Genomic DNA, 13,067 nt, shown 5'->3' with positions numbered 1-13,067 from the left:
TCAGTCAAAGATGTGCAGCAGAACATGATGGGCGTCTCCATCTGGTGGTGGTGGAAGGTCTCTTTCAGCAGTGGGGAGAGCCTTCGTTAGATCTCTTCACCACCGGCGAGAACGCACAATGTCAGCAGTTTTGCATGCTGGAGTTCCCAAAGTGGCTCTGAGACACATTTCATCTCGAGTGGAGCTTCCATCTCTTGTATGCTTTTCTGCCAATACCACTCCTGCTTAAAGTTCTCGACTACAGGGCCCAAGACATTCTTGTGACTCTGGATTTGGCATGGAGAGTCTGGTATCCTGAACTTTGAGCATTACCATTGGTCTGCCAGTCAGGTTGCCTCTTCGGGAGGTTCTTCAATTGCAGCAGTACAGTAGGGTTCTGCACACCAACCTGCACACTCTCCACCTACATACATGGAGATTGCACAGCGACAGTTGACCGCTCTTGACCTTCTGCCCGAAGTCTGTGATGTTGTTCTGGCAGCCAGGTGTCCCTCCACCAAGTCCGTATACGTGTGCTGATGGGACAAGTTTGTATCATGGTGTGCTTTCCTCCTTTATCAACTTGCATAATGACCCCCGTAGAGGCAAAGCCTCGATCACTGGAGTGTCTCATTGAGACCATTCCTCTTATGGATTTGAATTCTCTAAAAACCTACATGGAGCAGTTGAAATCTGGCTCCTCAAGTGATGCTGCATCCCCTATGACTCTCAATCGGGTTTCTGACTCTGTTGCCCCAATTATTCTGGAGCTCATTAACATTTTGCTGTCCTCAGAGATTATTCCATCCTCATGGAAGCGAGCTATGGTTAGAGCCCTATCGAAGAAACCTTCCCTGGATCCTGAAGTGTTTGCTAATTATCGGCCGATTTCACTCCTACCAGGGATTGCAAAGATATGTGAAAAATAGGTCAATTCCGTTTTCTCCACTTTTTTGGAGGTGAACCCTTGTTAGTTGTGGTCGAAGAAGCCAGGAAAATTTTAGACAGTGGCGGTTCCGCAGTTATTATATTACTCGATCTCAGTGCGGCATTCAACACTGTTAATCACCAACTTCTGATTACAAGACTTAGAGAGATTGGGGTGTCAGGAATCGTGCTTAAACGGCTTGAGTCTTTCCTGACGGATAGATCCTTCCAGGTCTTTGAGGACAATGATAGGTCCGAAAGAGTACCACTACGATGTGGAGTGCCGTAGGGCTCCTCCTTGAGCCCTACACTCTTTAATGTTTATTTGTGCCCTCTGGCCGAGGTGGTTAAACCCTTTAGGGTTAACATCATTTCCTATGCTGATGATACTCAGCTGATTGTGTCCCTCAACAGTTTGGACAATGCTAAGAGCAACTCGCCCAGCTGTTTGGAGGGGATCTCTGCATGGATGGATGACTCCTTCCTAAAGCTGAATGCAGCCAAAACCGAGCTGATGCTCTTGGGTAAAACCACTAATATGGACATCAACACCCTTTGGCCTAAATGTTTTGGGGTGATGCCTACCCCCAAAACTCAAATAAAAAGTCTTGGGGTGTGGCTGGACGACAGCCTGAACTTTAAGGAACAGACGCGCAGGGTGGCAGGTACCTGAAATGGCATTCTAAAAATGATTAGGAAGGTTCTTCCACTTTTGCCGTTCTCTGCCAGGAAGCTTTTGGTGCAAGCCTTGATCTTCTTGAAGCTTGATTATGCCAATGTGCTTTATCTAGGGTCTTCAGCCGCAACCATTAAAAAATTGCAAACGGTTCAAAACTGTGCGGCCCGACTGCTGATGCAGGTTCTCAAGCAGGAATCAGCTAAACCTTACATTAGATCCCTGCATTGGCTTCCAGTGGCCGAGAGAATTCAGTTTAAGGCTTTATGCATTGCCCATAAGGCACTCTCAGCTAAGGCCCCACCAATCCTCCGATCTATTATTTCCCCTTACCTCCCTAAAAGATCTTTGCGATCTGAGAAAAAACATCTAGCCATAGTTCCCAGAGTATACCGAGCTCGGAGTGGGGGTCGTCTTTTCTCCCTCATCTCGGCCAAATGCTGAAATCAGCTCCCAGATCTTAACCGACTCGAGGCCAATCATCTCGCTTTTCGCAAACAACTGAAGACACTGCTGTTGTCTGGAACCTTCTGATCACTTGATTGTTTGGTGGCTTTGTCTCCAGCGCTGGGAAGCCTTTGGTAGCCATGCGCTTTACAAATGCAGACTCACTCACTCACTTTACACAGTGTTAATCCCCTTTTGGAACCTTTATCCAAGGTTCTTTTGTTTACCCTATCGTTGGACCAGCAGGGCTATGCTATTGGCACTGGTATCTTTCTGCAATCTATGCATTCCTTAGGTTGCCAGACCAACTTACTCTTTTCAAATCCCCTGTTGTAGCCAGGTACCTTAAAGGTCTGCAGCAGATGTTTCACCCCACGCCATATATCATGCATCATTGAGGACTCAGCCTTGTTCTCACTTTCCTGATGTGTACGCCATTCAAACCTTTGCTTAATTTCCCTGTTTGGCTACTGTCCATTAAATATGCATTTTTAGTGGCCATTACATTGCCCCTCCCTGTGCACCCTCCCTACACCTCCTTTTACCCGGACAAACTGGTCCTCCTGACACATATTCTTCTTTCCGAAGGTTGTCACTCCCTTCCATGTAGGCCAGAGCAGTACCCTGCCTACATTCTTTGCTCTGCCTCATCCCTCCAAAGAGGAAAAGAGACTCCAACATCTGGACCCAAAAAGAGAGTAGTTGTCCTATCTTTTTATCCGTTTTTTAGTTAGATATTTTTGTCATTTTAATGAATAAAAAACAATACAGAAGGAAACAAAAAGGGAGAAGAAAAGGTTAAATAAAATAATTAATGTCAAGATATGTACATCCATGTGATGCTTGCGTTTGTTATTGACAGAATTCTTAGAACACCATTAACTATAAACCATACTCAGATTGTAGTGTAGGGATAGAGCTTTGATGTATAGGAGAGGTATGTAGCTGTAGGAAATATTATGAGTCTTGGGAAATGCAAGCAGAAATATATGCATATTGTACACATCTGTACGATTGTGTCCAGTACTATATCTTAGGGGGGAAGGGGTGAGAGGATACAGAAGGGGGAGAGGTGCAGTCATGTGAGTCAGTAGGAGAGGAGTTAAAACCTAAGTTGTGTTGTTCCAGGGAGAACCTGTGGCCAGGGGGTGAGATGCAGATTTCCCTTTAGGGGTGGGGGAGTGTTGTGAATAAAGAGATCAAGCGTTTCCCAAATACGTTGGGAGATTACAGGTCAGCCTTTGTTACTAGATTGGGTTATGTGTGTGCTTCTTAGATGGGTAACTCAGGCCCACCAGATATGATAAGATACGTTGTTACTAGATTTCCAATCAATCAGCATTACTTTGATACCAATGGTGAGTAAAACATCAAGGAGGGGAAGATCTATGTCAGAGAGATCAATTGGGGTATTGGCCAGATGAGGTCCTAGTAAAATTATGGGAAGGATAAGGAAATGGTCGATTTGAATTTTTTTTGTAGCTGTAGGGAAACATCTTCCCAGTAGGAATGCAGGAAAGGGCAAGAGAAGAACATGTGTTCCTTGTCGCCAGGGGATGAGTTGCATGCCCAGCAAGTGTTGGCATCCTTGAGTTTTAATTGAAATATTTTTGCAGGGGTCCAGTACATGAAGTGTGCTGCAAAACATTTGGTCTGGGTTAGAGAAGGAATCAGTTTGTGCTGAAGTAGGTGTAAACCCACTTAAGCCCATTTCTGTGTCAAAGGTGGATGGCGTGGGGTTTTAGAGGTGGTAAGGATTTTGTAGAATTATGAAGCAGCATGATCACTTGATAGTATCAGTCGAAGTTTCTGTTGTATGGGTGAGCTATGAAAGGGACCAAGCTTACATATTTTGGCCTTAATTTGAAGAAAGTCATGGAAGTCCATGTTTGAGAGATTGTATTTATGTTGTAGGGAGGCAAAGGAGATCAGATCAGCTTTATCGTAGAGGTCTGGTATCGTTGCAATCCCTTTAGCTGCCCATATCGGTCCGGTGGTAAGGGAGTAAGGAATATGTAGTTTCTTATTGTGCCGTAGTGATATCAAGGTTGCTTTACGAATATTGGTTGCCAGTGTTGCATCTAAGGAAATTGTGGTGTACACAGTGTCTTTCAAGATGGTACGGGACTGGGTATAAGGATGTTGTGACATAGTCAGAGTGGAAAGGGGTGGCAGATAGAAGACTCCATGTCGACCCATATAGGTTTTTTTACTGGGTCTGTTTCAAACCACTGTAAGCCCTTGGATGCCAGGTAGGAAGTTTGGTAGAATATCCAATTAGGGAAATCTCAATCACCCACTTTTGTGTTTGTCCTTAGTTTTTTAAGACTAATTCTGGGTCTTTTATACTCCCATAGGAAGTGTGAAACAGCGTTGTCAATTTTAAGAAAAAAGTCTGGCGTAGAGTTGAGTAGGTAACATATTTGGTAAGAAGTTAATCAAGGATGAAACCATAATTTTGATGGTTTTGAATCTACCCCACCAGGATACGCTCTTCGTTGACCACGTTAATAGTAGGTCTTTTATTTTATTCAGGGTTTTATTCTAATTGACGGAAGTGGATTCGGCGAGGTCTTTACAAAACCATATCCCAATATATTTGATAGTAGATTTCCCTTGGAAGTTGGATGAACCACCCATTGAGGGGATGGCAGTGGATATTCAGCTAAAGGATTTCAGTCTTGTCTCTATTCACGGAGTAACCTGACAAGTTGGAAAAACGATCAATACACAATAGGATTGCAGTAATCGCGAGATCCGGAGATTCTGTAAATATCAAGATGTTGTCTGTATATGCAGCTGTTTTGTATGGGATGTTAAAGGAGACGCCTGGGATGTCTGGCAATTCATTTAGCATCGGGAGCAAAAGTTCAATGGTAAGTAAGAACAGTAGCAGGGATAGGTGGCATTCTTGACGGGTTCTCTGTAGCAGCATAAAGGGCTGGGACGGGGTTCCATTGATCCTATTATTGCTGAGGGATTGGAGTATAGGGCCATAGTCATTGTGATGAATTCTTTTCTTTGACATTTTCGTGACATTTACTATGGACTTGGAACTAAGTTGAGAGTCGGATGAGAACGCGTGCACAGCACACTGAATGAATGCATGAATAAAGGATTAAGGAAGTTAAACCCTGCGAGATGAATTATGTGACGCAAATAATACATTGCACTTACATCACTACGAACTGAACTATTGAGATATCTGTTTATCCGGCGGATATTCTTTCCAGACTTTACTATATTGATGAGCCGGGACTATTCAATGAGACTGGTGTCTTTATCGAAAGATATCCTTATACACCCTAGTCCTGATGAGGCCCAAAGCAAGTTGAGCTGAAACGCGTCGACTTTATGAATTGAAGAAGCCCTTGACAAATCAAAATTGTTTGTAAAATAGTTTTAAAAAAGTACTAAGAAAATTGTTCAGAGAATATTGTTTTTTCCTCATAGTACTGTGTAGTAGGGCTATCTGAGACAACGGAATGCTCTTATAAAAAAGTATGAGCATCCATATTCACTAATAGGGGAATAGGGAATAGAGGATATATTCCTTGTTTTTTGATTGAGTTTTTTTATTTAATTTTTTGGAGATTTAATTTCCTTTAGTTTGTTTAAAACAATGTTATATTGGCATGTATAGTTGAACATAAAAAGTGTCTATTTCTTTGCATAAAGATACATAAAAAGTTTTTTTCTAAAACTGCCTTCTGTCAATTATATTGATTGATATATGATTAATCCAGAGAGTGAACCTTGTTTCGAAGGAATAATTGATGTTGTCCATCTATTTATTGTTTAGGATAGATTGGTTCCAACGCATTACTTGTATTTATGTATGCTTGTTTGCCCAGATGCGGTTGGATTAATAGGGCTAACCCCCTTTATACATTGTTGTGAATTCTTTTCTTAAAGCATGTCTCGAGAGAACAGCTTTGAGGTATGGCCAGGAGACCTTGTCAAAAGTCTTCTCCACGTCCAGGGCTGTGGCCGCCACTGGTGGGGAAAGCGGGTTGGAGGCTTTTTCAGTAATATGGGAGAAGAGACGGATGTTGTCACTAACTAGGCGTCCTTTGATGAAACCAGATTGAGTAGGGTGGACTAGTTTGAGAATCAGGGAGGTGAGACGGTTTGCAAGAATTTTTGCATAGATTTTAGCTTCCATATTGATGAGGAAAATAGGCTTAAAATCTTTGGGGTCAGATTGGTCCTTCCCATCTTTGGGGATCACCACTATGGTGGCTTTGGACGCGGATCCTGATTCTGACCCAGCAGTAGCACAGTGGGAGAGTGTCAATTCTAATGTGGTGATATTGGAGCGGGCGAATGGTTTTATAAAATGTGATCTAGAATCAGTCCGGTGCCTTACCAGATGGAATACTTGTTATCGCGTGAATGATCTCACTTGTGATTGGACTGGCAAGCGAGATTCTATCAGAGTTGGAGATTTGCTTGATTTGTAAGGACTTCAGGAAGTTTGAGCAATCGTTAAAAGGCCTGTTTGCCGAGGGAGTGTATAATTTGGTGTAGAAATGTTGACTTTTTGTATCATTTCAGTTGAAGTTTGTAGTGTTCATCTTTGATTTTTTGGATGAGATTAGAGTTACACTTAAACTACAGATAGGCCACCAGGGACTTACCAGCCTTATTAAGGTAGCACAACTTTTTGCCTTTTTGTGTATGGACCCAGAGATGCATGCGTTTACTGACTATGGATTTAAATTAACATTTAAGTTGTGATAATGTAGCTGGGTCATTATTTTGCCGGTAACTCAGTTCTTTCGATTTAATTTTTGAGGACAATAGGTCTAGGGATGATTTTATGTCTGTTTTCCCGCGACACTCAACCTGTTATTTTACTTCTACAATAGCATTTCAGGGAGCCCCAGAGAGTAACCGAAGAAGATACAGAGTTATAATTTATCTGAATAAATTGGGATAGTTCATCGTGGAGTTCCTTCACCGTATAAGAGTCCTCCAGGATCTCTAAATTCATACGCCAGGCCTTTGATTTCGGGGAGGGGGAAGGAGTTGGAGTTGCAATGAGATGGCTGCATGATCCGAAATAAGGATCAGTTGTATAGAGGTAGAGGCGGCTTGTGGAAGGAGAGTGGAATCACCATGAGGTGGTTGATTCTGAAGAAAGTGTTATAAGGAGGTGAGAAAAAGGTAAATTCACAGCCAGTGGGGTTGTGGAGTTTCCAGACATCAGCCAGTTTGTGAGCCGAACATAGGGCGTGAAGCGCTTTATGAGATGTAGGGATTCTGTATCTAAAAGAGAGGGTCCAATAGAAGGTTGAAATCGCCACCAAGTATAATCCTCGCTTCCGGGGGAAGAGAGCAAGTTTGGCAGAAAGGGCATCCCAGAATTTAGGGTTGTCTATGTTGGGGGCATATACCTTCACTGCATAGATTTCTGTGGTGGGGTTTTGTAGTTGTGTAAGTAACCATCTACCATTGTTATCTGGTTCTGATGAAATAATTGAGAGCCCTGAAAGTTTGGAGATAAGTGTAAGAACTCAATTTTTTGGGTGATAGCGGGCAAGCAAGCAATGTCTGATACCTAACCCATACGGAAGGAAAGTGCTTCTGTATAGGTAATTTTGGTCTCCTGCAAGAAAACCAAACTGCCTTTTAGAGAGTGGCAGTATCATAAATCTTTCTGTGCTTTACCGGGTGGTTGAGTCCTTTGGCTTTAAGTGAAATCACTTTAAGCATGGTGGTGTTTGAGTCGGGGTGTCATGGGGAGAGCAATCGTTCTCGAACTGGGAAAAAAGTATGAAAAGGCGAGGTGTGGAGTGTGGGGCAGTGGATGTCAGCTGCAGGATATAAGCAATAAGCGCAAAAAGGAGGGCACAAACCCGCAACAACGCATGTGGAATAACCAGGTGTAAACAGTATATAACTAGTAGGACCCTGACAGGCAATAAATGCTAGCGAGTAAAACACATGGCTTAATGCACGGTATTACAATCATTGTCAACATCAATAACAAGGATAATAATACATGAGCATGCACATAAACATTGAGTGTGTGGAGACATTGTGAGGTGTCAAGGGACGTTATAATGTGGACTTGCTGTATGCGAGCAGATGGATGTAGCTTGAAGTGTGATAAAGTGTCATGGATAAACACTGTAGCTGTAGTGGGGCATTGCATAGGTAATAGAACTTAATGATGGGAAACTTTGTGCCTAGCATATTATGAATGGGAAGGTGAGGGGAGACATGACCCAGGCGCTCACATAGTTTGTGGGCAGGACAGCTGCTTACTAGACAGGGAACAATGAGTGAAGGTCCATTTTGAGAGGTCACACAAGGCTAGAATATATATGATACCTTATGTGTCATGTGTCTGGTTCCGTGCAAGACCGTATGATGGATCATTGGAAAACACATCAGGGGAATGTGAGACTTACCATGGAGTGCAGGACCTATGATTATAATAGTAGAACATATCATAGGAGGTGATGAGTGAAGCATGAGACAGGTCAAAGTCACATAGCCTACATAGGCAGAGACCATGTGGAAGATAGTTACACACATCAGTGGTAATATGTAATGTTAGGAGAAGACATACAGGGGAGAAAAGTAGAGTGCGTGTATTGTGTATATGGCTATATGAACATGGTGCAGTGATGCAGGGTAGGTAGAGATTATGGTATGTGTATCATGTGTGGATCAATCATGGAAAATGAATAGTATGTGGGAGCATGTGGTATAAGGTTAATTCTGAAAAGCAAAACAATCAAAATGTTACAAGCAATATGAACACTAGAACAGTACTTGGTTTTATAAAGCATCGTGATAGATTGTAAAGGATATCGTTTAGGTGGGCTGATCAAATGTGGAGTGAGTAAATATATATATTTTTTAATTATTTTTAGCATAAAACCAAATGCAGACAACTCAAAAACGCGATCGTGGCATAGACAGGTAGTTAAATATATCCGATCACAACAGCATACAAATACATTTGTACTCAAAGGCATAAATCTGGTATACGAGGGGTATCATGTATACAATTATATCAACGGTAAGAGCAATATCCCCTGTGGTTACAGATCTTCACACCGCTGACCAATGCCTTGTGGGGGGCTAACTTGTATGTAAGAACACAGGTAGTGTAATCCAACCTCCACCCATAGGGCCCTCAGTCGACTGTTACTCCCTCTGGCGACAATACTTCCTCAGCAGTGATCTGTGAATCTGAGGTGTGGAGTGAGTATTGTCATCAACCAGGACCACTCAGAGTCTTCCATGTGAGACTCTATCGTGTGGTCTAAGAATACTCACAAATCACTGGGTTAAAGAATACATGGGTCTTTCATGGTAAACCATCTTAAATTTGGCTGGGTCAATGAGAGTGTTGGATTGCTCTGTACAGCAGTGTTCATTTGAGGTCTAAAAACCCTTTTCTCCTGATAACTGTATCTCTGGCGTAGTCCTGGGAAATGTTGATCTTTGCACCTTGGCAGAGAAGTGACCTGGTCTTGTTCATATGTGATAGGATAGGTTCTGTATGCTCATAGCACAAAGGTTGGAAAATCAGTGTCCCTGGGGTGGACATGTTCTTAGATTTGAAAGAGGGCACTCTATGGGCATGTTCAGGATCGACTGGATCATCCTGTCGCCTAATATAACATTGGATTAGTAGTTCTACTCTTCCAACTTGACCTACCTAGTATTGAAAGAAGTTTCTCACTCGCAGATGATTTTCTTCCAGTCGTTTGAGCAGGGCATGGTTAATTTTCCATTGTTGACAGTTTTCCAGGATCTCCTGTATGGCCTTCAATGGTGGTCTCAAGTAGTTATTTAATTTCCTCCAGCCATCAGCCGATGATCACTACTGAGCCCTCGGAGTATGATTTGAGTACAGCCATGGGACTTTCCAAGAATGCAACTTATAATCCTTTTTTAAACTCCCTCATACATATCAACACGCTGGAGTTAAGGTAGTTTTTCTAGCTCCACAATATTGCTTTCCTTCCTTTTCAGTGTTGATCAACACAAGCAACAACCACATTCTTTATCAACAAGGGGAGCACTCGAGCATGTCATCCATGCAGCCTTACAATAAAACTGTGGTTTTTCATAGAGCATCTACCTGATAGCCATTCTTGTGAGCTCTTGCAACTTTTGCACTCAAGCTTACTCTCTAAGTAGACTTGTGTAGTTGTGTTACAATGATTACACTCTAACGAGAAACATGTTAACGTTGGATTGTGTTCAGGTGGGTTGGTAAATAATATATATTTTATTTTTACTCTTGTTCCACCTTAATTTTCTAGGTTTTAAACTGGCATTCAATTATTTGAAGGGGAAGAAATATCTGAATGCAATAGACATTTGTCACAAGGTAAGTCTTGCTTTTTATTTCCCCAGTTAAAGGCCTGAGCAAAGGCGAGGGTCTATAAACCGAGTGAAGACCTTTAAATATTGATAAAGCTTCAGGCGTGAGGGGTACATGGCTATTAAAACATGTCATCCACTGTTGTGAATTAAATAGGGAGATACAGAATGACAAACATTGAAATGTTGGAGAAGACGTATGTTACCAATTAGAACAATGGAATGTTGAGTGCTCCATTGAAGATAATGGAGCAACAGCGGCCTATAGGAACTGGTATATTCCCGCCTCAATCAACATTTCAAAGCTCTAATAGACCGCCTCTGCCTTTTTCTTTCCCTGCCTCTCCAAAATGCATGGAGTAGGCAGGGGAAAGCAAAAGGCAGAGGCTGTGCTGCAGGGCACACCGGAGCCTTCCCCCTCCCTAGCTCAGAGTCACTTGAGCATCAGAAGTAGGGTGGGGGAATGCTGCTCAGCTCCTGGGTCTCCTTTGCTTGGCTGAAATACAAAAAGCACTTCAGCCAAGCTGGGGAGCACCAGGGGCTGAATTCAGCCCCTTTTTAAGTACTCTTACTGTGAATGTTGAAAAGCTAACAGCATTGGCCCTGCGCGTGGCTGTTAGCTGTAGAACATTCACAGCAACAGCTGAGAACAAAAGCCTCATGGAGCCCAAGAGGATTTTGACCCCTTCAGGCTCCATGAGGCCTTTGTTTTACTAATTAGAACATTCTGTCCTGATGGGGCAGAATGCTCTGATAGCTTTATAGCCTGCCGTAGCTGAGATATCCTGTCCATCAAAAGCTCGCTCCCTTGTTAAAGGCCCTTGCCTTCAGCTTGGGTCTTTATTGGCTGAGATTGCCCACTGTCAGGCTATAAAGCTTAATTATTGGCTCCATGCCTCTCCACTATCTTGAGTGCTGCTCCCATGATTCCAGTGCGCTACTGGTTTGTCTATTATGTTTGGAAATTCACTCACCTTACAGACTGTTGTTCTTGCTTTCAGGTTCTTAAAACTCATCCCAGTTACCCGAGGATTCGAGAAGAAATTCTGGAAAAGGCTCAAGCAGCTCTTAAACCTTAAGAATAAAAATATCCAATTTGCTTAAAGTTGCCAGTTGAATTAGATATTTAGTTTCATAATGCCTATGCAGTTTTCAATGGTGAAAAAAACTATGGGTAATACTCCAAAGATGTTTGCATCTTGTGGCCCTTGAATTAGCCAATATGCTGAATGTTACAATTCTCTGTTCACCCCACCAATTTTACATATCTGCTCAAATCTTTCCCATTGTGAAGACTCCCTCCACCTATTTGGTCTGTGTTTGTTTAATTGATACATTGAAAGCATAATAAAATTGCCAAAGATATAATAAAGGTTTCATCTAATCTAATATTACTATGAAAAAATTATATTGTAGTGCCAAAATGCTGAAATATTCACAATATAATTATAGACCCATTGGACAGACTTTTTTTTTATATCAAAGGGAACTATTTAATGAAGAATATAAATGGTCAAAGCACATCTGAACATCATATTAGAAAATGAACTATTCGTCTAAACTGGAAGAGTTATTCTGTAGCAATCTTATACCTATCTGGTTAGTGTTCATAGTGCTATTTATGAATTGTAATTTCTTTCATATATTGTACAAAGTTATATTTTTATATTGTTATAATAAATATATCTATAATTTGAATCAATTATGTTTGTCTAATTCATGCAACCGATGTCACATATAAAAACACATTTTCAAGGCACGATTTATAATGATATTATTTGATGAATTAAGTGTTGGAGAGTCATTTACAATCCCTGTTTCTTTGCGATAGAATCACCTATCCCATTTTGATCAATTTCCAGTGACCCAGTGAGAATCTATTTGACTCTGCTGATCAAATAATTATTAAGAAGCCTCATGCACTAAACTACTTCTCCATGTGGGAGTAAGATTATAGGTAAGAAATAGGTTAGTATCATTGACAAAATCTAGTTTATAAAATTTGATGCGGAGACTAATGCCTGCCATTTATTCTGAATTTTTCAGTCATTAAGGAAAATAATTCCTTGGGACTGTGTACAAGCAGGAACAAGGATGGGTGATGCATGATGTTATCCAGTTAGACATGGTGGCCTTAGGACATACTGTGCCAGCACTATTACCCTCAAGGTTCACAAAAAGCAGGTCTGGCAAACACATATGCCTGGTTTAATCTAGATAAGTCTAGTTATGCTGAGACTCCTCAGCAAAGAGGCTTGTGCGGTGGGAAGAAAGTGGGAATAACCAAATTCCAATCTAGGTCACAATCTGACAACATTTTTGAGAAGAAGGAAGGATGAACTTGAAGAATGACACTGTAAAACATTGTAAAGGGCTCTGACACAAAGGGCTTTAAGCTCTCTTATGCACCTGACTGATTTTACGGGCACTAAAAGGCTGTCTTCCATTAAAGTAGTCTTAAGTTGCATAATGCCATTGATTTGAAAGAGTTGTGCATCATCCTGGTGAGTAGCAAATCCTGGTCCATAGAGTTGGCAGGACATAGTACCAGAGGATTTAAATGCATCTGATGTCTCTTAATGCTCTCATTGGCTGTGAAGGACTCACTAGCCCTAGTCCAGAGCTCTATGAGAGCAAAGTAGATTTTGCAGGCGTCCACCTGCACCCCTAGCTCATTGAGGTGCAG

The 13,067-nt window shown here is 41.8% G+C and overlaps 1 protein-coding gene across 2 annotated transcripts in view; it reads left to right on the top strand.

Annotated features, from left to right (window-relative positions):
* LOC146789708 (tetratricopeptide repeat protein 21B-like) overlaps positions 1 to 11,744 on the top strand; it is a 576,531-nt gene extending 564,787 nt beyond the window's left edge. Inside the window, exons 28-29 of one of the 2 annotated variants that reach the window (XM_085632041.1) lie at positions 10,321 to 10,388; positions 11,383 to 11,744. In XM_085632041.1, the coding sequence (XP_085488167.1) occupies positions 10,321 to 10,388; positions 11,383 to 11,460 (146 nt within the window). In that variant the 3' untranslated portion in view covers positions 11,461 to 11,744. The remainder of the gene's footprint in view (positions 1 to 10,320; positions 10,389 to 11,382) is intronic. The other variant, XM_085632042.1, reaches the window with a different exon arrangement.
* The last annotated feature ends 1,323 nt before the right edge of the window (positions 11,745 to 13,067 follow it).

This window comes from Triturus cristatus, chromosome 10, assembly GCF_964204655.1.
Source record: "Triturus cristatus chromosome 10, aTriCri1.1, whole genome shotgun sequence".
In the NCBI taxonomy this organism is placed as follows: domain Eukaryota; kingdom Metazoa; phylum Chordata; class Amphibia; order Caudata; family Salamandridae; genus Triturus; species Triturus cristatus.
Note: the sequence above shows the minus strand (reverse complement) of the source record. Positions and strands in the feature narration are given on the sequence as shown.